At 38.4% G+C, this 25,847-nt stretch overlaps 1 protein-coding gene across 4 annotated transcripts in view; it reads right to left on the bottom strand.

Annotated features, from left to right (window-relative positions):
- PTPRO (protein tyrosine phosphatase receptor type O) overlaps positions 1–25,847 on the bottom strand; it is a 196,660-nt gene that overhangs the window by 71,448 nt on the left and 99,365 nt on the right. For all 4 annotated transcript variants that reach the window (XM_037136640.2, XM_053662210.1, XM_053662211.1 and 1 more), the window contains exons 2-5: positions 16,617–16,890; positions 4,862–5,020; positions 3,085–3,237; positions 1,041–1,484 (exon numbers count right to left, since the gene is read on the bottom strand). In XM_037136640.2, the coding sequence (XP_036992535.2) occupies positions 1,041–1,484; positions 3,085–3,237; positions 4,862–5,020; positions 16,617–16,890 (1,030 nt within the window). The remainder of the gene's footprint in view (positions 1–1,040; positions 1,485–3,084; positions 3,238–4,861; positions 5,021–16,616; positions 16,891–25,847) is intronic.

Below are 25,847 nucleotides of genomic sequence, written 5' to 3'. Positions count from 1 at the left end.
GGGAATTTTTTTAATACAAGTAATTCCAGGCAAATGTTAAGACTTGTGACTCAAATAATTGGAAATGAAAAGGATTTCAATTTTATACAATATTGGGTATGGTTTACTGCTCTATCCTCCAGTATAGAGAAATCCACAGATTTTTAGTGTCTCGTTCTACTAAATAAAGTAGAAGTGAACAATATGTCAAATGCAAAACTACATGATCCCAATGCTCTACACTGAAAACAACCTGTCATTTTAACTTCAAATTTTGACAACTTGACAATCTTTACCACCCAAACTACTAGACTGGAAAGCATAAAATGAAATTTGTTATTGTAAAAACAAGACAAAGAACAAACAACTATAAAAATCTATCAGACAACAAGTTAGATATCACTCATGACCCCAATTTATTGAATGCCAAGGCTTTGTTTTTTATGAATCAGTGGGCTAAGAGATAAAGAATGACTCTCAGGTGCTGGCTAAGTGAATACAATATGTAATATAGTCACTGCAGTGGAAACACTGGTTGCTGTGCATTTTCTGTATTACCACCAGCTCCTCCTTGGGAGAACATGCGTGGTGACCCCAGGGGAAATTAGGAGAGCTGGGTAAACAGGACACAGGGTTGGTACTCTTGATAAAGTAGCCATTTTGTCAGAAAAATTCTTTTGTTGCATGCTTCGAAAATGTTTGAAACACAAAATTTCTCCAGAATATTTTGTAATTTGTCACGGTGGTTAGACCTGCAGATGCAAATCTTTCCTGAGTACCCTGGGGTCCATAAAATGTTGGGCAGTGAAATGTTTCCAGTTGCCAGTACTTGCTACTTCAGAACTAACCGAACCTGCAGATTCTGATCTAATTTGTTCATTTTGTTTCCTAGTCTCAGTTCACATTGGAAACTTAGTTAAATTCTTCCTTTTATCGTTTTTTCTTTAGCTATTAACTGTCTCGCACCAGTTTCTCTTCCTAAACTTAAATTAAAAAATGTTTCAATTCCCTTTCCTTTGATTGTATCATTTCTCATTTCCTCTGATTTCCCGTTGCTTTACCTTCTCTTTCTATGTGGATATAGAACCCGTCAAAGGCAGTGGGCGGCTTGGGTGGTAACCAACTCAATATCATTTGCACAGGGAAAAATGAGAAAGGGCCTGATGGTGACTTCTCGGTGTCACGGAGTGTATTGTTATTTTCGAATGCCAGGGGAAGTACACTGACAAGTTCATCTTCACTTTCAGGAGTCGCAGATGCACTGTCCCACCAATGTGGCTGGGAGGTCGTTTCGTAATCACTGCTGTTAAAATCAGGCCAACCAGAAGAAATGTTGCCCGAGGGAATATCCGGAGTTTCATCTGTGAAATGGAACAGTTTGTCCTTTCCCATTGTATCCTCCGACCTCATGAACGACTCCTCGGGGAAACTGCCACTTTCTTCTTCCCAGTTGTTTCTGTTCAAGTTTATAATGCGAACTGAGATATTTCGAGGTGGGTAAGGGGCTGTAAGAGAAAGAATTTTTATTTTCAAGTACTTTTTAAACTCTATTACAGTGAATGCTTAATCTATTAATGAGTCAGATCTACAAGCAAGTTAACCAAATAGAGTTCAGTTTGCATTCTATATATTTCTGTTCTACTTTATGATTCCAGCACACATACCTGTACAATTTCCTGTGTAGTGTACACATTAGTCAGCATCTGTGTTGGCTTGTGATGCCATGCTTGTCCAATTGGTAATTTAACCACTTTCGAGACACGAACTTACATCAGTATTTTTCCGTTATCATAATCTCCTTTTTTTAAAATCTGAATCTCTGTACCTGGATTTTTCTTACAAAAAAACCCAACTACATATCACGTGCTTATAGGTATCAATGCAGAAATACTCCTCTGCCATAGCTGCAGGTAGGTGGTGGGTGCATGTATGAGCTGCCTTTTGAATCATTACCATCCAGGCTGGAAATATGTCTTTACTCCTCACCTCTCAAAAGTGAATCATATGAGCCCAAAATTAGTTTATGGATTATCGAAGCATAATTCTCTAGAGGTAGAAAATTATAAAGGTACATTGCATGGTTTTTACCTGCAATAATTTCCACCTATTTTGCAGGTAGCAGCTCAAATATCACCTCTTCCATGAACGCCTCATAAAAAATTAATCTATTCTTCCTTTGGGTTGTTATATAACTTTATACATCTTTTATAACATGTATTGCAGTCTGTCTTTTATTATTGCTGTTTGTATAGAAAGTCTACCATTTTTGCAGACAGAGAAACTTTCTCACCAGTCTCTGTCTTCCTCCCAGTACTTAGAGCAACTCCCAGGTAAAAGGTTCTCAATTAATGGTTCTTTACTTGAATTGAATAATGAAAAATACAAACAGAATCTTATATGTTGACATGAGGTGAATTATATATTCATTTTGCCTTGGCCTAATTAATGAGAGTCCTGACAACTTAGAATTTCATACTGGAAGGGTCCGTGGGATGATCTCACATAAGTCGTTCCCAGTGTGCATATAAATGGCCTCTTGAGTTTTCCTATTGAGTGTTTAGGCACATTAGACACATATTTGTATCGGCAATGGATATTTAGTAGGTATGTATTTGTTTTATCCATCCATCCATCCATCCATCCATCCATCCACTTTATAACAGTGTTTCATATTAGTTGTGCTACTAAAGTTAAGCACTGTTAAGTTTTGGATATATCTGAATCCCCAAATTCTCCTTTAACAATCTAAAAATCTATACTCAAATGTCTTCGATCTCTTTTTCTGCTAGATGGAAATATAGAAGAAGTGATGTCTGCTTGATCTAGTTAAGTTATTTAATTCTGACTTTTTATAGGATTACGTTCTTTTTATTCAAAGAGTATAAATCTGTCATAACATTGACACATTTTAGATTTTCCTTATTGAATATTTTGCCAGGTTCCCTTGACACTAATAGAAACTTTATTTTAGATTATTAAAAAATTACGTGTATTTTCTTTCTTAGCTCTGGAGCAGAATTTTTCTTAGAATGATAAGAAGTATACATACAATTACAACATATAACTGTAATTTTTTCACTAAATTTAATTCTTCAGAATACTTACCGGTTCTGTGTTGTTTGGGTTCGTGACTGACACCACTGTACTCCACAAGAGTACTTTTATTAAAAGTTGCCTCTGATACCAGCTGAAAGGTAATATTACTATAACATATTCCTGGCAGCCAGTGATTAAATACTGTTTTTCCCTTAAAGAAATCTGAGAAGAGAAAAATGAGTTATGTTAAAATATTGGTCTTCTAAATGACATATTGTTTTAGGAAGTTCTAACCAATCTGATTCAATATCAGTAAATAATATTTCCTTCAACTTCTGGCAAAGAGAGTAATAAATATTTGGTATAAAGGTACAGACAAAAATTTAGATTTTCAGGAAAAATTTTCTGAAAGTAATAAATATTTGGCATAAAAGTACAGACAAAAATTTGGATTTTTAGAAAAAATTTTCCTTTCAGTAAAAGGCTTTTTTTCTATAAGAATTGGATATAATTGGAGTTAAATTTTGATTACAGGAACATTAGGTGTACTAAGTGGAGAACATGTATAGAAATTGTGAAAATTGGGTTTATGTTAGCTACTTAGTTTAAGGTAAAAACCCAAGGTATTTTGCTACTTTATGACTTAGAAAGAAGTAATTTTACAAGAAATGTTTTCTGTAGGCTCACTCATAAAACTTAGTCTATTTTAAAAGTAGAAATCCAATGCAAGTTAGAAAAAAAAATGAGAGAAAGAAATAAAAATATCTCTTATGCAGTTAAAAGCCAAAAGTAATTTTAAAAATTGAAAAAGATGAGCACATTCACTTATTTTTAAACTCATGCCTTTTAATTCAGCAAAAGTTCCAGTGATTGCTTTTGAATCATTTGTACTTATGCTTGCTAATCTGTTTTCACTGAAAATAAAAAATGCAATAATTTGTGGAATTTATATTTATTTTTGTTTACATGTTTTAAAGTATTAAAAAACTGTAAAATGCACTGCACATGTCTCAAACAGTGTCTCATTTTAAAAAGAAAAACATCTATGGAAGAACGGAATTTGTAAAAGCAGCAATCAAAGTGGTATTTTTCTGGCCAGTGTGCCCTCTGTGCTTCAGTACTCACTCTCCGTCTCACCAAAATGTTTCCTGTTGCACCCAGGCAATTCTCACTCCATCATCCATGGCCCTACTGTTCGGTCTGGTGTCCTGAGAGTATGGAACTTCCTCCACCTCAACTCACTCCCAGTGAAGCTGAAAGTTCTCTGTTCCTTTTGCCTCCACCCCCTGCCCACAGCAGTCTGCTCAGAGAATTTGGCTTGGTTCTGTTGAAATTATTAATTCCCCTTGGCTCTTGTCTTTCTCTCTTCTCCCCACAGGTTTTCTATCAAACCAGTAAGAACAGTAAGACTAGTTTTTGTATATTAATGCATTTAACTTATCACATAGATAATAATTTGGACCATATCCAAGAAAAAAATTTGTGAGAGATGTCTGTCTAGATTTCCAGTTCTAGAAGTGCCCTTCTAACACACCCAGAAGGAAACAATGTGAATTCATTTCCTGTACCAGATGTATTACCTTTGTCAAGAATAACATGTAAGTGACAGTAATTCAAGTATTTTTAAAGCTTATGCATGGCACATGACTCTAAACTAATGAAGCAAACATTTTAAGACTCCTCACAACAAGATTGTCATGAATCAATAATTATTTTTAATGGTTTATTTGTGGTCAGATAGTGAATTTATAAGATCTCTTTAGAGCAAGAGAACAGACCACTTAGTAAAAATCATGTAAAAAGTAATAATTAGTCATCATTTATTCAATCTTCCTTGGCCTCTTACCTTTATATAACATTGTCCGGAAGTCTTTACCTTCCCAATAGCTTATGTTTACTCTTGTGAAAACATTGTATTTTTCTGGATAATGAATTTCAAACAGGACTCCTGTTTCAGGAGAAGGTTTATAGTCATATATTGAAACACTGGTTACAGGTAGAGGCTCTGCAAGAAAAAAGTAAACAAAGAAAGAGGAAATGGGACAAAAGGGAGAGAGGCTATTATCCACACTTGGAAGTACCAAAGATTACCCCTGTGAAGACCTTACACATATTTTTATCAACTGTGAGCACTAAATTCTTCAGTGCTTGTGAGCTGAGGGTTCTCCTTAGCAATAATTAACAAAGTATACTTGATGTGGAGTTTTCTGCCTTTCCAATAACTTTAATGTTCATTTTTCCATTTGCCTTTTGCAGCAACCCTGAATCTAGGAAAAGCAAACAAAACACAGAACCTTGATAACTCAGAGACTTCAAATCACTTGTTGGAGGTAACTCAGCAAGCAGAATACGTAGCAGAATCAGTGTCTCCAGATCCCTAGATCATGTTTCTTCTCCCCAAGTCAATAAAGTTCGATATGAAAAACAGACCAGTAACAGAAAATACATTTTTTGCCCTGATCGAGGATAAATGTTTATTTGTAGATTTATTTATTTGGGACAACTTAGCACTTATTTTTCTATTTTGAGTATAAGACTACAAACCATACTATTTTGTGAGAATGAGAGTTTATGGCGTTTATCAAACTATGCTTTCTTTGGAAGTTTTAAAAATGTTTATTTCTATTTTGCTGGAGTTGATATTAATCACAAACCTTTTTAAATACTCATTTTTAAAAACTGATGGATGGATGTCTGTTTTTTCTCCACATCCCACTCTTCAGCAAAAGCTTTGTAAAATGACAGCGCTACTCCTCACCCCTGTGCTTCTGGAGGAATTATTAGATAATTTTCACTTACATGTATTTTATTCAAGAAAATTTTAAAACTAATTTGGGTGGCAGTTAATTATTGTATTATAGAACAAAAATATTTTGATTCAAAATTTTAGAATAGAGATGATATTTGGACATCATCTATAGACTAAATGAAAACAATATCCTTAGTTTAAATTATACGTTTTTAAAATTTCAGCTTAAATAATGTAGGAAACCAAAATGACTTAGTTCATTGAACAACAAATTATCAGATAGCTACTTTGTCCGAATATGTAGCTAAATAACTTTCCTTTGTTTCCTCAGGATCTTAACCTATTTTTGCTTTTGCTTTTTGATTGAAGAGATCCAGGAAGGACTGGCGGTGTGTGTTAAAGCTACAATTTTCCCTGGAGTTTTTGTAAATAAAGCCGACATCTGCAAAAATTAGGGAGGCCTTTAGATTGCCGCATATATTGTGATCATGTCTCTGCAGACCATGTTCTACACTGAGTGTTCAAGTGTCTCTCCCGTCTCTCTGCCTCCATCCCTGCTCTTCTTTAAAGCTAACAGTGACAGACTGAATTCACTTAGGTGTCAGATAAGCGAATGAACAAATAAACAAAGAACCTCCCCCCACCCCCGGCTGACTCTCTCTCTGATTAATACCAAAGAAGTTTTGAACCATCTGAAGGTCCTTCTACCCAGTCTAATTACGAACTCAGAGTCTACCAAACGTAGCTATTGGCTGTGAATCTAAGAGAAACAAAACGAAAGCTAACAGAGCGGGAGCTCCCCATCCCTGCAGTCGGGTCTCTCACCCTCACCGGGGCTCTGTCTACCGCGCAGGGAACTCAGGGGTCTACTCAATCTTTCATGCCCTGAGAGATGAAGTCGGCACATCAAAGCTACACTCAAACTTTGAAATTCAAGGGATACGTGAGGATTAGGCACAGATACTTTATTTTGTGATTTGTTTTGCAGCTGCACGCTACTTAAATTTTAAACTAAGGGAATTTTTTAAATGCCCACTTACATGTGTGTGTCTTATATTTCCCTCGACTTCAGCTTCAGTGACCCAGGTCAGCTGTACATTCTGACACCCAAGCCCAGGCATTACTGAGCCGTATTCAAGCCAAGAATTTACTGTTTTCTATAGAACTCAAATGCATTCCCTAAAGATATTTTACTGTATCTCTCCAGTTACTTTCTTTATTATTATTAATTATTAATCTTATTATTGAATTAATGATGCACCATAAACCAGAGCTATTGTTACGGTGTGTTTTGCAGTGATGACAAGATTAAATCTTTTTTATCTTTTTTATTGTTATTCAATTACAGTTGTCTCCATTTCCCCGCCACCATTCCTCCTCCCCTTAGCCACACAACAAAATTAAATCTTGAATTAATCAATTAGCTTTTCTTTGCCAGCCAGCCTCTCATTTCTTGCTTTAGAAATCAGGCTGGACAGAGAAATGGAGATGTTAGAAACTGTAAATCCTTTTTACATTTATTTGTTTATTACATCTTTTGTCCTCAGATCTCTGTTTTTTCAGATATCAAGCTTTACAAACACAGTTTAAACTCAACCATGTTCGCCCAGATTCCAGGGGCTTCTCACCCTGACCAGCGGTAAATGGTTGCTCTAAATTTGGTGTTTATCTCCCCATGTATGTTTTTTACTTTCATATTTGTATGTGTCCAATTAACGCACAGGATGTTATTTCACGTTTCAAAATATTATGTTAATGGTATCATGTTATATGTTTCATTCTGCAGCTTAATATTATCATCTAACATTACTTTTGAGATTTTTCCATTTTGATGCAAGTGTCTATAAACACAGTACACTTTATCTATTATTATCTTGTTAGGTTGTTTTCAATCATTCATTTTTGCAAATAATGCTGTAATAAATGTTTTGGGACATGTTTCCTTAGATTGGAAATTATGGCTAGGAGGGTATTCATGTTTTCAACTGTATGAGATGCTGTCAAAATGTCTTATAACTTTATATCAATTTACATATCTATCAACAGTATAGGATGGTTCCTTTTTCTACATATTCTTTTCTAGCATTTGCTTGTATCAGCCTTTTTAATATTTGCTACTCCAAGTACTGAGATGTTTTGTGAAGTTTAGTCTTGACTTTAATTTCCTGTTTATGAAGAAGGTTATCTTTTTATATACTTATTGGTCACTCAGCTTTCCTTTTCTTAGAACTGTTTGATTCTTTTGCCCATTTCATTGGTCCTTTTCCCATATTCTCCTGCAAATTTGTTATGCAAACTTTGTCATATACCACATTCCTATTGCCATTCTTTTATTGTGTCCTGTGCCTTCCTCTGAATTCACCTTTCTTACTGAAGCACATTAATTAATAGTTACTTAAGTTAGTATGTAGGTGTTAAATTCTCTTAGGCTTTGCATACTAGAAAATTTCTTGATTTTATAATTATTGTTGAGGTAGTTTAGCTAGGTATGGAACTCTAGGTGAACAGATTTCTCCTCAGTACTTTGAAGATAATTGCTCCATTGTCTTCCTGCACCAATCATTGTGGACGAGAAATCTTCCATCGGTCTAATAGTTATTCCTTTGTAGATATTATGCTTTTTTTTCCTTTGGTACCTTCTAAGTTTTTATTTATTTTTTTATCCTTGATAATCTGTAGTTTACCATTATATATCTAGTTTTGGTTTTATTTTTTAATTCTCCTGCTTGATACTTAAAATGCTTTGCCAATCTATGGATTCATGTCATTCCTCAAGTCTTAGAATTCTCATGATTATCACTTTAAATATCGTGTCCATCATTTCCTGCCTCCTCTTCTTCTTGAACTTTTTAATGTCTTTAGTTAGAGCTCATCTCCACCCTTGTGAACTGTCTCACTGTACTAAATTATGGACGGGGTAAGTGCACAGTATTGTCCTTCAATCTACCAACTCTATTTAACTGTTATCAGTGTAGAATTTATCTCATTTATTGAAGTTTTTCAATTAGTTAACTCTATTACTTTTTATATTCAGAAAATTTTAATTTTAATTTTTATCTGTTTTGTTAACCAAGATCAATTAGTTAATTTTAAATATAATTAATTAAATTAATGTTACCTAATTTCACCAATTAAAACATTTAACTGATTACATTTTTAATTTCTAAAAATTTTAACATGTTTATTCTGTGTTTTTATTTTATTTCTACCAGTTTGCTTTATTATTTCTTGATTTTTAATATAATTCATATATTTATCACTGTAAACATCATAGCATACACAACATACTGTAAATTTTTTGTGCTATTGTATAAAATATAATTTGAAATGTTAAAGTTGTTGTTTTGATGTCTATCTTTGTTTTAGCATAGATTTTTTCCTGTGTTTTGAAATGCTAACCCTCAGTTAATTTTATGTATTCTGATTTCCCTATTTTTTGCTTATTATTTGCTGTTTGGGGGCAGTTTAGCCATTGCCTCCTTGCACCCCACCAAAACCCCAAATCTAGAACCAGAGCACATAACATTGCTTGGGGTGCTGGATATTGTGGGTGATATAGGGGCCACCATAAATCCATTTCTGGAGTCTCAGGGAGCTAAGCCTGGTCCTTGATAGTAAGATTAGATGTGTGTTTCCTGCGTCCATGTTCACGTATGTTTCAATCCACTTCCCTGCTTAGGGTTTCTCTTTGTTTCTGGTTCACAGAGCCAACTCCCATGTTCTTGAACTTAGCAATGTGCTTTTCTTTTTTGCTTTGTTGTAAGATAAAGAGTGCATGACAAAGCAGGAATTAACTGCATTAGTTTTTACTAGAAATCTCAACATTAAATTTCCATTTTTTTGTAATTTTTTAAATGACATTTAATATGATGATTTTTCTTCATTAGTTGTCCCACATAATGAAAGCTGATGTTCAAGTTGAAGATGATTTTATGCTCTTTAATCACCTTTGAACTATTCATAATCGATCATGACTAGGAAGTTTTAAAAAGTTGTGGATGTGACTAACAAATGAAGAAACGAAAGCAAATATGAAGGAGATGCCGTTTGAAGAAAGCAGAGGCAGCTCTATACTTGTTAGCAATTGCTCAGTGGTGCTTCTTTCTGAGATCACTCTGTTCTGATGGACTAGAACTAAAGAAGCTCTTGGGCCAGGGATCAGTAACCTTTGCTTGTGATGTCACCAATCTACGAATGTGTCTCTTCTGCCATAGTCCCCTTGAGGGAGAGGAACCTGGGTTGGTCCCTCACCTCTGATGGCCAGAGCAAAAAAAAGGGACTTATCCTGGGCCCCAGGCCAGAGCTCCTGCCTTGGGTTTAGATGACGATCAGGGACCTGAGGACACCACTGAAGTGTGCTGCCAGCTGCAGCCACTCGGGGCCCAAGGGGGCGGGGGTGGCAGTGTGGTTTTGCCATCACACCTGCCGCCTCAGTTCAAGTCTCCCTTTCTGTCCTGGGATATCTCACCCGCTTTCTAAATTATTCTTCCTTCCTCTGAGTTCACCTTAATTGTTCTTATTTGTTTCTGCTTAGAACTTCTAAGCCTGGAGATTATCTGATACTCTCACTTTTGTCAGAATCGACCTTACACGGGTCACCTCCACCTCACTGACATTTCCCTGCCTGGCCTGTTCCATTCTCTTTTGCTCCCAACCCCCTCAGTATTTCTTATTTAGTGCCATTGGAATTGCTTCTATTTATTGAACTTATTGTGGACACTACACACGTTGTCAAGGATTTTGGTTTAATGCCTTACATTACCAAAATATTTACATTATTGTATAGCACCCTCTACCAACTCAGCAAAATAGAGCCCACAGGCCAAATCTGGCCTGCCATTCACTTGCTTTTGTGTGACCGTGAGTGAAGAATGGTTTTTACATTTTCAAAGGGGTGACAAAAATTCACAGAGCAATAATATTTGATGACACATGAAGACTATGTGAAATTCAAATTTTGGTGTCTTCAATGTTTAGAACAGCGTGCCTGTCTGTTTGTGACAGTCTGTGGCTGCTTCTGAGCCACAGCCGCAGAGTTGGGTCATGGCAGTGCAGACTGGATGGCCCACTAGGTGTAAAATATTTATTATCTAGGCCTTTACAGAAAATGACTCTTAACCCCTGGAATAGATTATAGATCAGAAAACTAAGATTTAGAGAAAGTAATAATCTGCCTGAGGGTACGTTAAAGTTTCTGGATTTCACTGGCTCTCAAGTTCATGCTTTGAACTACTTCTCACAATACTTGCTTGCTCATTTGTCCGTTCCAATGCAGGTCAGAGGAGCCCGTGGTGTACAGGTCCATGGCTAGAATAAAATTCCTCCATCACATCACACTATGTCATTTCTTTGTATAAGATCTGACATCATTCCTTATGCCTTATAGATTAAGGCCTTAACTCTTCTGTAAAGTATTCTAGGCTCTTCCCAACTTTTCTAGCCACCTTTCCTGTTATTTTTTGGAACCACAAAGCTTGAAATCTTAACTCCTTGCAGTTCATAAGCATATCATCCTGTTGCAGGCCTCCATTCTTTGCACACGTGGTTCCCTTTCACTTTGATTGTAACACTCTACATTTTATATTAATTTGGCACATTTGCATTAATTTTGCAATGATTGTTTTTTTCTCTGTGACGTTTTCCCAAGGTCCCCTAGGAAGACTAGGAACTATCTCTTACATCATTCTCATATAGCATTTATCGTTTCTTGAAATGGCTTGTTTATCTGTCTTTTCCACATCATTATACCATCTTTGAGTGTGAGTATTTTTATTGATCTTTATTTCTCTGGCACCTGGGACAAGGCATAGGGAATGTAAGCAATAAATAAGATGGACATTTATGAATTACTTTTCTTTATAATAGATACATTTGTGTAGACTATTTTATCTGTGGAGTGTCTCCATGTATTCTGCAGTGTGTGCGGACACTCTGCCCAGGACTACTAACAAAGGAGACAGTTGTGTGTAAATAGTATTTCCCCAAGTTCTAAGCAATTGTTTTCCTGTGTTATTTCATCTGTTAAGAAACCACTTCTTCTCTCTGAAGTGTACACAATAGACTGAAAGTTCTCAACCATTTACATATTAATCAGATGTCAGAGCCTAAGGGCTGTGAAATTCTTTTGAACTGGCCAGTGTATTTGTGTTAAATTTATTCTTTGCCCAGTTTCTCAGCTTTCTCCCAGAGGGCCAGTCTCAGAACAACTATGGAGAAATATCAAAGGAGTGCCCCAGGGCCAACTGCTTCGGTCAATGCTTATTTCATCAAGACAATTTACCCTTTTAACCTCAAGAGCAATGTGGCAACTCTGTGAGTAGATACTACAGATGTTTCCTAAACTTTTAAAGAAAACTTTTCATTAGAAAAATAAAGATGGCAAAATTCCATCATTAATGAAAAATAATAATAATTTTAGAGCTCAAAAGTAATCTTAATAATTTGTTTAGTTTTTTACATTTATTTGTCTTTAGAGGGGAAGGGAAGGAGAGAAGGAGAGAAATATCAATGTATGGTTGCCTGTCCTGTGTCCCCTGCTGGGAACTGGCCTGCAACCAGGCATGTGCCCTGACTGGGAATTGAACCTCAATCCTTTGGTTCTCAGGCCCGCGCTCAATCCACTGAACTACACCAGCCAGGGCCTTAATATGTTTTAAATCTCTCTTTTTATGAAGAGAAAGCTGAGCCCCAAATGTTACCTCATGCCTAATGTCATAGAAATATTTGTGCATTGATCGACACAGTGTTTGTGTTTCCAACCTATCATCCTTTTTGAAATCTGAGATGATGTAATTGAGACTTTAAAAATGGGGTAGAAGAGGAGAGGCAACAAACCCCATTCATTTTTAGTTTTTAGAAATGTAGGCCAATTTCCTCTTCAGCTTAGGATATAGAAAGCTGAAAGTCAGTCTCATTTCCCAACACCCAACAATGAGAAGAAAAAGCCAAATAACTCAGGAGATCGTAACTTTTCTGGCATCTATCAGAAAGGTGAGATTGCAAGGCAACCAAATTAAGTAAATTCCAAGGAGTGACAAGCTCCTCTGAGGACACAAGGGACACACTATTTCACCTTTAGCAGAAAGGGTAGGAAGAGGGGGGCACAAAGAAGGAAGGAAGAAAATGACTAAGATTTTAATACATTCATAAGGATGAATATGTTCAAAATGAGAGTTTAGAACTGCTCTGTCCAATAACTTAGTTACTAGCGCCTGTGGCTGTTTAAATTACATGTCTGGATAAATCAATCAAAATTAAATAAAACCAGGGTCAAGTCAAGGAACATGTATAAAGGACCCATGGACACAGACAACGTGGTGGGGGGGCCGAAATGAATGTAGAAGGTAGGGGGTAGGGCAGGAGAGAGTAATGGGGGAAAATGGGGACAGCTGTAACTGAACAATAAAAAATAAAAATAAACATTAGTGGTTACTGTACTAGATAATGCAGATATGGAACATTCCCATCACGGAAAGTTCTAGGACAGCGCCGGTTCAGAGCGGTTGGGAGTTCGCAGGCTCTCTCTGGCTCCTTGCATGGGCCTTCATCGGGGGCTAAGGGGCAATACTGAGGGCAAGAGAGCCATCCACTGGGCCACAGGCGTGCAGGAGATAACTGGTGTCACCAAGAGACCAGAGAGAAACCTTACTTAGTTCCCAGGACCTTTCTTTATGCAAAGCAAAAGCATTAAGGTTTTGGGCGGGGACAGAAAAAAATGCGCCCTCCCATTTCTCAGACAAAGGCACGCCACGCCTAAGGGACTGGCAGAAGTATAAGACGTCAGGTCCCAGGACGGGGCAGAAATGCTTGGCCCCATTCATGGCACACTGATACGGCGTTCTGCTGCTTTCCCAGGAAGAGGCAGGAAACCAGCTCCAGACCTTCCACGGGTGTGTCCGTTTATACGAGGAGCAGGAATGCTAAGAATGTCTCACTTGGGATCACAGGGTCTGCCTAGACTTGAGGCTGGTTCAGGAGAACCAAGAATCTCCCTCATCCCCAACCAAAATCTTAGCACTAGTATTCCATTGTTGGGGGAGGGGTCGAATGATGGGGCCTTTCTGTGGGGCAGGAGTTGAGCACTCGCTGAGCGCTGCGGCTGAAACCGGAGCACCGGGAGAGACCCTCCACCCTGCTGCACTACAGCTGAGCAACGTCAAATCTGTGAGGAGCTGAGGATGACTAGTACCTTAAACCCAGTTCAACTACTGGCTAGATCCACTCAACCTCCCACACAAATGGTTTGGTAACACTGTAGATTTAAATTTAACGACAGAAATAATTACATTAGGTATAAATGCACTGAACTTCCACAATCAAAATTGGTAGCCACCAGCCACGAAAGGCTCAAAATGAGGCTAGTGTAACTGAGAAAGTAAATTTTTAATCTTACTTAACTTTAATTAATTTATGTTAAAACTTAAAAAAGCATTATTTTACTTTACTTTTATATTATATATTAAAATAATATTTTGAATGCAATGGATTAAATAAACCGTGGGTTAAACAAAATTAATTTCACCTCCTTGAAAAGTTTTTAAATTTTTCTACCAGAAAACATAATATTACATATGTGATCAACATTCTATTTTTATTGGATAGTGCTGATCTAAACACCTCAGTTAAGGGGCAGAGATTTGCCAGATTGGAATAAAGCAAGACCCAACTTTATGCAGTCCACCAGAAACCCACAAAGATGTAAGTAGATTGAGAGTAAAAAGACAGAACAAGTATACCGTGACAACATAAAAGAAAACTAAGGTCTATGTTATGAGCAGACACAATAGACTTCAACACATGGCATATTACTTGAGATAAAGAAGAACATTGCATAGGATGAAAAGCTCGGCGGCTCCACAAGAAGACATAGTAATCCTAAGAGTACTTGCACCTACAATGTAAGAACAGAGCTGCAAAACATGTGAAAACATAAACTAAGTGAAAGGAGAGGTAGACAAATCCACAGACATGGGTGGAAGCTTTCTCACTCCTCCATCAGGCATTGTTAGAACTCGTAGACGGAAGAGCAGGGAGCGTATGGAAGAGTTGAACGGTCAACCTGACCTGACATTTATTAAAATTTGCCCAACAAGTACTCGAAGCATATACAACAATATACACTATATTTGGGGCCATAAAACAAATCTCAATAAGTTTCAAGTTAGTAAAATCACACAAAATACATTCTCTGACCACAACAGCACTTACTTAAGAATCAATAAAAAGATTTCTGCAAAGTCACCACACTTTTGCTCTTTCAGCAACGCACTGCCAAGCCCACAAAGATGAAATGATAAAGGAAAATAGAAAGTATTTTAAATAGAACTCACTGCATGTGCTAAAATGTCAATGAGATATTCCAGAAATCCTCTAATCAAATATATATCAAATTTCTTTATGAACCATCAGCTAACTCTGGCTTTGTCCAATCAAGAGTGTTTGAGGGCGTGCTAATGAATGTTGAGTCAGCAAGTCACTACGGGGTTTATTTTGTCTTGCATTTTCTCTTTTTCTTTTCTGGCTCTTTCTCCTATTATTTGCTGACGTAAATTGAATTAATATTTACTGGTCACCTGGTAAGCATAAGGTTTATGTTAGATGTTTATGAAGTTGTGAGAATGAGTAAAGCAAAGCTTCTGATTTCAAGGAATTGTGTTATGGGTACTGCACGCCTACATCTGCTGCCTGGATCTATTGTCTTTCAGTTTACCTTTCATGGAACTTTTTTAAGACAGTATTTTACCAGGCAAGTTCTTCCTTCAATTCAACTAGGTCCCTGCCTTGGTTCATTATATCTATAAACATTGAACATCTTGGGTCTGTGCCTTTCCTAATTCTTAGGACTCGATATAGATCTTGGGACTCTGCCAAGAGAAATTTCAATTAATTTTTATAGACATGTTAAAAAATATGTCCTCTAGCTTGATTCTGAGTTCTTGCTTGTTGGCGTTTTTCTCCTTTACTCCAACAGAAAACATGTCCTTTTTAAAAACATAGTTGATAGAATGATCACATATAGTTGGTATTATAAAAATTGCAGCTGCTGAAAAATTTGCACTGAAGAACAATAAGCAAAAAGAACTTTGTTGAGCCATTAAATTGCTGCAGTGACTAACTCTACCATGTCATAGATAACGGCTTTTCTTCTACACCTTAATACATACAGTAGAATGACATCTTACTTGGAAATTAGGTACTAGAGTCAGAGTAAAGTGAACATCATAGTTAAAACTACTCCTAAAAAAGTTCCTAATATCAGCATTAACTCTTTAAGGCATGGACTACTGAAGGTTAAATGCCAATGAGTTTGGTTTTTTTTGGCATTTTTTTCTTGGATGCTGGATGCCAAGGCTATAATGAGGATATGACAGGGAATAGAGCTGATAAATCCTGATATTTTTTTCCTCTCAGCTGAAAATGTAAAATGGAATTTGAGAAGGCTAAATATGAGTGTAAATCGATGTTTCAAAAACCAAACTGCTTAATATGAGAATGTGCGTTATGGCAAAAATAACTTAATTATGATTGTACTATTAAGTAATAGAAAATTACATGGTCCAATCATGAATCTAAAATTGTCAGTCAGTCTTAAAATACCTCATTCAGGTTTACTTTCTTTTAGTTTTAAACATTTTAAATATGATGCAACAGTAAAATATTATTAAATTTCAGCAAGAAACTATATTAATATAAAACAGAACCTTGAATGTATGTGACTTGACTTCAAGAAGAATGTGTATTATTTGACTTCACTTGATCTTGCCATTCTGGGCTGATTTTTCTTTTAATTGGGGTTTCATAAGAATACACGCAAATACTAAACACAAAGGACAATATTACGCACGATGCTTACTTGTTAACACAGTGATTGACCTGGATGGCTTGGTAACCACATGTCCATTTACCACCACCAGAGTGATTATGTAATACAGGCCATGATAACTGGCCTTAAAGATAACAGGAGGAGGCAAAGTGCTGTTGAATTGCTCAAATTCGAAGAAGTAATTTTTGGATTCACCAGTTATCTTCACGACATACACAGATGATGGACTCATGACATCTGAAGCTTCTAAAGAGACAACGATGCTATTATCATCTTGAACAGTTACATGGAATGTCGTGGCATTCTGTTTAAGAAAAGAGAAAAGACGAAATGGAGGTCAAATTCAGATCATTGGCAATAAAGTTACACTGAGGTAATTTTTCCAAAACTAATGTTGTGGTAAGCATTACTTTGTAAAATAGAATTGTATAGTATACAAGAAAAGGCAGAAAAAGAGATTAAATCTCTTATGTCTCATGATTGTCTTGGGGTTTTACTTTGAGGACTCTTCTGCATTGAAAAGGTGCTTCCAGTTCATGGGTTGTGTCATGTAATAAACAAAATAACCATCATGGAAATGAGCAAATAATGAATGGATGAAAATCATATTGGCATTCAACTTCCAGAGAAGCCCTTGTTTTCAGCTCCGCTACAGAAGCTGTGTGGTTTGAAGAAGCTCCTTGTTTTACTTTGGAGGGAGAGATGCTGTGATAGTCCTGGAAGAATTCTAGAAGACTGTTTGAAGGCCCTTATTTCCTCCCTCACTTCTCACTCGTCAGCTCTGAAAAAAATAAAAGCCAGCACTGAAAAACCTGTTACAATTCTCCTCATTAATGTTTTGCCAGCTCTTAATAACCGAAGCTAAGATGGTCTTTGAAGAAGGGACCAGACCAAGGATCCACAGTGTATATGGGAAAGTCGGCAGTTAGCGGACTGGAAACTTTGCCCCTAGTCTCCAGGTAAGTGTTTATGGACAGTATTTGAAAAATCATTTGTGTAGTTGGTTTAAATAGCTCTTCCTAATTTTTTCTCAGGCTCTACCGGCAGAATCAGTCCTTCTGCTCTCTGGTCTCATGCCAGACTCATATACTTTGTACCATTTTCTGCTTTGTTTTTAATTTATCCCCTAGGTGTGCAGGAGCCTGGACAAGTCATTTCATGACTCTGAACCTCAGACTTCTCTTCTCTGAAACTGGGACAGAAAAACTGCTGCAACTTGTTACTGACTCACAGGGATCCAGAGGCTCAGCCGGGCAGTCTATAAACACAATCATCTCAGTTAATATCCAAATGACCGCATGCAATCGTATTATTATTTTCTCTTCTTAAATTTTGTCATTATTTTTATTGTGTTTTTTCTATTACCATTTATCCCCCTTATGACCCTCCCCCCTCTGCAATCGCCACTCTGTTGTCCATGCCCCTGAGCCCACACATATCGTCAGCAGACAAACCAAGCACATAATACCTATCGCTACCCTAAAAGAAACTGCACAGACCTAGAATGTATGAAATTTTTTCTTCTTTGCTTATTTTTAGAAGTCTGGTTTTTACAGGTCCTAGGACTTTTAAAGACTATCTCACCTGAACAGTTGAATGCTGCCTTAACATTTAATAGGCTTAATTGTGTTCACCCTACTCTAGGCACACTAGACAGAGACTGTATCTTATCTCAAGCTGTGTATCCGGCTCCAGGACCAATGCCTGGCATCTGCTAGTTTCCCATTATACCTGGGAGGTTCCTGGCCAGTTTGCGAAGCAAGAGTACTTTGGGGACCAAACATAAAATATGACCGATTCTACACAGTTATGCATTACATGATGATGTTTTGGTCAACAGTGGACCACACATGTGATGGTGCTCCCATGAGATAACAATGTAACTGAAAAACTCCTGTAGCCTAGTGTGGGCAGCAATTGTGATGTCATAGCCTTTGAAACGCTGGATTTTTGCAATGTATTACTCACGTGTTTGTGGGGATGCTGGTGTACACAGACCTACTACTGCACTGCCAGTTGCTATAGCACATAGTACTTGATCATGATAATAAGCAACTATGTTACTAATTTTGTGTTTACCATACCATACGTTTTATCATTACTTGAGAGTGGAATCTTTCTACGTATAAAAAAGTCTGCTGTGAAACAGCAGCCTCATATATTGTGCTGACTTCAATCTCCTATTGTTTTGTCCAGGAACATGCTGCACAGGCTTGCAGCCCAGCAGCCATCGGCTGGACCACACAGCTTAGGTGTGTTGTAGGCTCGACCACCAAGGACTGGATGAGGGCCCTGCATGATGTTGGAGCAGCAGCAAAATTGCCTAATGATGTTTATTTCTCGGAACTATTCGCATCGTGTTAAGTGGTGGGTGACTCTATTGCCAGTGGCCCTGGTGAGACTGTGAGGCTGAACCGCGTTCTGAATGTGCAATAGCATCGAATTCTGGATTTTATTCATTACTTATGATATTTATTCCAGGAGCTGATTCACTAACTCAGAAAACAATAAGTTCACAAACATCACATTCATATTTATTAAGAATTTTTCGCTCTATGTTTTAACAGCCAATATCTGAAAGTTTTATGATGATGAAAAGAATCAATTCAATTTCATAAATTGTTTAAGAAATATATGTCCGTCATGTCACGATGCTTCGTAGATGGTGAATCTTCCAGAGAAAGGAGTTAATCTTTTGAATCTAAGGATATCTTTGGGGATGGTTGTATTAGCCATGAAAATAAACACTGGTTGTGGGCTCCCATGTTGCCAAAACTGAATCTCATTAGTCCCACAGATTCAGTCAGTGGGACTAATGAGAAAGCAATAGGTCGGGCGAGGTCTAGGCAGTGAGCCTGAAGTGATGCGGACACCAACCCGCACTGTCTGTGTCATTATGGATGAAAGGAGACATTCACACGGACTACTGAGTCTGGTGTAGGAGAAGCGACAGCATAACTTTTCTCTCAAGGGGAGCAAAAGCCTCGGCCCTTGCCATGAGAGGCCTTCATTGGGATTTTTGGCACATTACAAGATGGTCCTTGTTTACTATGCACAGGTTGCTTTAGGTGGTTACCTTTTACAGAAAACAAAGGAGAGGATGCTGGTAATCACATCACAGAAGAAGGATACTTGCAAATGAAAAGGCAAAAGTGGTTGAACTGGTTACTCTCATCCTTGGAAGGTTTAGCATGGATTTTAGGAAATTATTTTGCAGAAAATGTTTGCCACTAGGGGCTGGGCCCACGTCACACAGAATGGTCTCCTACGCTTGAAAGAAATGTCAGCATGCAATTTCTCCTCTGTCCTCTTTGCTTCTGCTTTTGCTAGAATCTCTACTGGGGAGATAATTGTAAATATGCGCTGCAGGCATGTAACCTCTGCTGAGAAGTGGAGAAAGAAGGAAGAGCTCAAAGGGACAGCAGTGGATCTGACAAGCTTAGGCAAGACCAACACTGACATGTTTGGTTAATAGAAAAATATTTAAAACGTTTTTTTTTTTTCTGAGATGGAGCAATTGCTTGACTCTGCAGTGAAAATATTTTCACTAAAATATCCTTTGCATAACAAACTTTAATATAGAAATTTCTCCGGTCCACCACCCTTATTTCACACTTGAGAGAACAGTGGTGCAAAATGATGCAGAACAAGGTCTGGGATCCATGTGTCCTTATGGTTGTTGGTATAATTCCTGCACTAGGGTTAAGCTGCTTGGGGCAGTGAAAGGGGCCTGGGTGCTCAGCTGCAGCGAGGGTGGGAGAGCCCAGGAGCGTGTTACCTGTCCCATAGCCAGTCCTGGTGGCTATAGAACATCCCCGAGGCAGAGTGAGCAGCACTAAAAAGGAGAAAAGTGCGGGATGAGTCCCTAGGGTGTGGAACAAGGAAGAGGACTGGACACGGATACATCCGGAGATGCATACAGTCAGAAATCCTTGGGAAGTCCTCCAACAACCCAACAAATGTAACGGTTATTATCTATTGATTCCCTAATCTTCAGAAATAACAATCTTCAGAAATAAGTGTTACTCTCCTTATTTTACTCAGAGAGGTTAAATAATTTGCTTAAGAGCATAGCAACAAATGTGGTATCAGCAAGCCCGAGTTTTTGTTTCTTTTCTGCAGCGTATAACCAGTGAGAGTTTGTGGAAACCCAAGGACCTCTTAACGTCATCTTCTTAATTTATGAAATAGTGGTAAGTCCTAGAACTCATGGGATTTTTGTGAAGATTAAGTGGCTTTTGTAAAAACGGTAACAGTATGAACTCAACCCTTATTAGTTATATTTCAGAGGTTATTGTGTTTTAGTTAAATCTCAAATCACTCAATGAACTTTTAATTATAAGGGTTCTATAAACTTTCATTTAACTAACTTCAAAGCACTATAAAATTCTATAATTATGTTCCCTGGATATTTTACTCACACAACATTGGAGAGCTATCCATTTGTTAATTCACATTAAACAAACATTAGCTAAGTGTCAACTTGGCGCGAGGCACCCCTTGGGGTCTGGGGGTCGACAGCAGGCAGACAGGGCAGGCAGACAGCAAGGCAGGACTCCGGGAGCTCAGGCTCTGGTACGAAAGGCATGTTCAAATGCATAATCACAACACAGCGTGAATGTTATTAGCTACAGGCTCTGAAAAACTGTCCGGGCAATACCTGTTTGGTCTGTCTCTCTGGAATCCCTTCTAAGATTATACCCTCTTCTTAAGGGGCCCTGCTTCTTCTCTATTCCAAAGCCAATAAGGGGCCCTCATGGGGGGGGGTGCTAATTATGACACCCCACTCCCAGGTCAGAGCAGGAGGCACCCTGACTAAGTCTGGGTGAACCTTTGTCCCCAGTCTCCTCTCCAGAAGGGAGTGACAGGGATGCACATGGGCACCATGCCCACCAGCTAGAAGGCTTCCTCTGAAATTTTATGACTGGGATTAACGAGAGGGAGCCTTCTCTGGTTTCAAGTATGTACGGGTGCAAAGCTGGACAAGCCGGTGTCTGTAATTCCTGCCCCATGAAGACAGCTACTTGGGGGAGAAGTCCTGGTGAAGGGAGAAGCCCTAGGAGACCTTTGCTCACCCAAAACCCCAGGCGCCCTGGGAGAGTGATAAGGCCAACTGGGAAAAGCAAATAGCAGGACAGTCACAAGGACTGGGGCTGGCACCCCCATAGATAGAACTAATTTTCACATTTAGCCTTTGTACTCTGCTTCTACCCCGTAGATAGAATTAATTACCGCATTCCGCTTCTGTATCCCGCTTTGCTACGTAGACAGGAAGACCCCGTAGACTATATAAACCCCAAGAATCCTTTGTTCGGGGCTCAGAATTTGGAGACTGACCCTTCTGGGCCCGTGCACGTTAATACACCTCGTGCTCCAGAATCCCTCGGTGTCTGGTTTTCCTATAACACTGGTCTCAGTCCTCCTAAGGCCCAGGCACTGTGCTGTGTGGGGACATGAGTGAATAAATCTCTGCTCATGGTTTAAGTGGTTAAAGCTGGACTTCCAGAATTTGCAGCCAAATGTGCTGGTCTGTGGAAGAGAATTTTTCAGTGATGTAGATATAAAGAGAAAGACACAATTAATTCTGCTTCTGTAGATAAGTGTGAAGGAAGGCTTCAGAGTGGAAGTAATGCTTGAAAGATGCTTGGGAGTTTCCCAGGGAACAACAGTCAGAAAGGTCATCTGGAGAAGGGGGAAGAGAGCCCATGGTCCACTGGAGTGGCTGGATAGCAGGAGGGTGCTCAGGGGAGATGGCCCCGTCCAAGCAGGGCCTCGTTAAGGAGTTTGGATATTGTTTAGGCCAAAAAGAATTATGAATGTTTCGACACAGAAAAGTGACATGATTAGGTAGTTCACAGTTTACAAAGGCCTATATAGTTCGGAGTATCGACCCGTATTAGTTAGGAATTGGCAGATTGGGGCCATGGAAGGCCAATAGACAGTAGGGGGTCTTTTGCAACAATTCAGGTAAGATAGGATGAGAATGATCTGCACCAAATCTGCCTGTATGACCTGCCTCTAGAACGTCATCAGTGCTCCAGGTGACATTCCAATCAATGGTTAGACGTATTAGAGGGCGTTTTAGAAGGAACACTTAGAAAATTCTGCTGTGCAGAGCTTACCACATCAGAAGTGATGGGATGGTCAATTCTTTTGAATCATAACATTAACAATGTCCGGAGCTTACATAGCGCTTACCGACAGCCATGAACCTCGGCCAACACTGTGTAATTCATCCACTTAGCCTCCTGTTTGGCTCCCAGGAAACCTTTTCAATAAGATACTCATTCTTCTTTCTTATTCTGTTCAGGAAGATCAAAGTCCCAGAGCTGCCCTGACAGAGCAGGGCTTCCACTGATACTTTCTAAGAATTACTTACACCTTTCTTTCAAAAATTGTTAGAGCAGAATTTGAAAGTTGATCTCAAAGGCTAGGAATGGCTTCCCTAATCTTCCATTATTCATGCAATTATTATTCTGATATGTTTTGAGCAATAGCTGTATGGCAGGAACTTTGTAGGACACTGGGGATACGCTCTACTTGGGAGCAAAGAGGCCTAATGTGCCTTTGTCCCTTCTAGAATTGTGCCTGATCAACAATAATAGCAACGATGATAATAAGGACGATGATAACATAATAAAGACCATTAACTTATGTGCCGCTTATTATGTGCTGCCAGGAACTGCTCTGAACCTCAGACACCAGGCCCTTGCTAAATAAATATATTTATAATCTGCTGTGTAATACCAGGCTTCTTTATATGTAGCCTACATGTATCTGTTCATGCAGAGTATGTCAGTTCTCTCTCCTTGCCTGAGTCCACATTCACGCCGGCTCTGCCTTCCATGTTTGACATGCTCAGAAACATTCATCCCTGTCTTTACCTTTTCATAATGCAGAGTGCTCATTTCTGATGCCTCTATTTTGGTAAAAGGTTCAAACTCCAATGTCAGGTAGGTCATGTAGATGTGAGAAGTAGTCAAATGTAAGAAGATTGAATGATAGAATAGCTAGAAAACAGGAGAATACCTGCATTGTCTAAAAGCATCATAAAAAGCACATTTACAACAAAATTAAGCTACAGTGGCCAAAGAAAAACACATAACAGGTCAGTCTCAGCCCATCGGCTGTCACATCACAACTCTTAAATCTGCTGCATTGTCGCTTCCCTGATCAAATAGCTCGACTTCGGACCTTTGGCTTCCAATCCTGCTCTATTCCTTCTGCTCAGCTAGAGTGCAGAATAACAACTGAGTTCTGCTACCCATTAAGCATTAACTTAAACTAAACACAAATGATGTTTCCTTATCAAGTTACCATATGTGTGTGTAAAACTGTCTATATATGTACATATACATTATAAATATATACTATATATATATATATATGCAGTAATTATTTTTAGATTTCCAATATGGACTTGGGGTGGAAGCTCTGCAGAACTCTTACTTTTGAAGATTAAACAAACATTCTTGAGGGAAGAATTTAACCTGGCATTTTTAATTGGAAAGGAACTGTTGTAATGAAGATATGAGCCAAGATATTACATAATATGTAAGATAACAATATTAACTATAGATAACATTCCACATTTTATAAAGCACTTTCAAATACATGTTCTTAGTTGATCCTCAAAACATCCTATTAAGTTATTATCTCACTTCACAGATAAAAACACTGAGGTGCAAAGAAATTAAATGGGTTTCCCAAGGCTTCTCGATTATAATTGAGAAGGAGGAGAAGCAGGCATTCAGGGCAATTCTTTAACTACACATTTTATGACTCCACTGTGGGGGCAACTTTGCCCACAAAATGCCCCCGTCTGCCACGGATGAAAGTGAAACTACCAAGACATGATCTGCTTGGGAGGAAAGGTGGCCAATGTCTCAAAGGAGAAGGGCCGAGAGCCTTTTCCTCAATGGGCTTTTATTGGGTTCGTTTTGCATAAGAATTCAGGTAAGGATCAAACAATAGATAGCATTCAAAGAACTATGAGGGCTTATTCTCAGTCAGGGTCAGATAGCTAATGAGCCATAAAACTTTGAGGAACAAACTTCTTGCTTGGACCCTTATCATTTAAATGAGAGCATTCTAAACAAAGCAGGTTTCACAGAATTTTACATATTCTTTCTTAGGCCTGATCACTCAAGGAACCCACCCTTTCCAGCACAGGGCTGCACCGCCTTCCCCATCATAGGTTTTCAGGCTTAAGTGGATTAGAGCCAGGAAGCACTTTTCCCAGAGGACTTGGGGACTCAGGCTATGTCAGAATAGCTGGGGGGTGAGGGTCTGTTACTCCCTTTTTGTTACAGCCCCTTTGATTTTTTTCCCATGGTGGCCTCCCAAGTGATCAGGTCCGGCTTAGGTTGCCCACCTCTGAGGGGTCATACCCATCATAGACTAACTGACCAAGAATTGGGGGCAGGGGACAAACTTTGTCTCCTTAGTGGCTCACATTCTGGAGGTCGCTCACTCAGCCTTAGCCATGGGAGGCAGCTGCAACTCCTGAAACCAGGCAGAGAAGTTCACAGAATCCATTATACTGCAGTCCCCAATCTATAGGACCCTGGAGCCAAAATGATTAGCCAAATGCTACCTTTTATATCTGTATTTAACTGATGGTGAGCTCCCTCAGCACAAACCATGACTCTTCTAAAATATCATTGATAGATGCTCAGAAAAATGTGGTATCATGAAAAAGGCAATTTGGGAAATAAAAAGAAATTTGGGAGATAGTCAAACTGGGGTTCAAATCCCACAGAAGGGATAGTCTCTCATTATAATTCCTCGAGCTTCGGTTGCTTGAGATAAATTATGGAAATACTAAAAGCCAGCGTGATGAGGTTTTTGTGGGGGAACAAAGAAGATTATATACGTATATTTCCTAGTCCAACACCTGCTATCTAAAGGTCCTCCAAAAACAATAGCTAATTGTTGCTACAAAATTTATGGTCTATAGTTTCTCAATGAGTTTCCTTTGGAGATACACATTTTAGGACTTGTATATTTTTAGGCCACTAATTCTATGGTTCATATATTGTTCAATAACCTTTCTGACTGTATTTATTCAACACCAGCATTACCTTTTTTGTGGCATTATAAACAAGAGAAGGCAGCGTTTCTTTTTCCGTTAGGCCTACATCTCACCGCCTGAGCGAAGCTGTTTGACTAAAGGTTGCCATAGGAACAGCATCTAGGACCTACTGTGCTGAGAAATTCAGGAGCCTATGACACTGTGCCCCACTGATGACTGACTTGAGA

The sequence above is a fragment of the Artibeus jamaicensis genome, unplaced genomic scaffold (assembly GCF_021234435.1).
Source record: "Artibeus jamaicensis isolate MK-2021 breed Jamaican fruit bat unplaced genomic scaffold, CSHL_Jam_final contig_233, whole genome shotgun sequence".
Lineage (NCBI taxonomy): Eukaryota > Metazoa > Chordata > Mammalia > Chiroptera > Phyllostomidae > Artibeus > Artibeus jamaicensis.
This window is presented reverse-complemented; position numbering and strand designations above follow the sequence as displayed.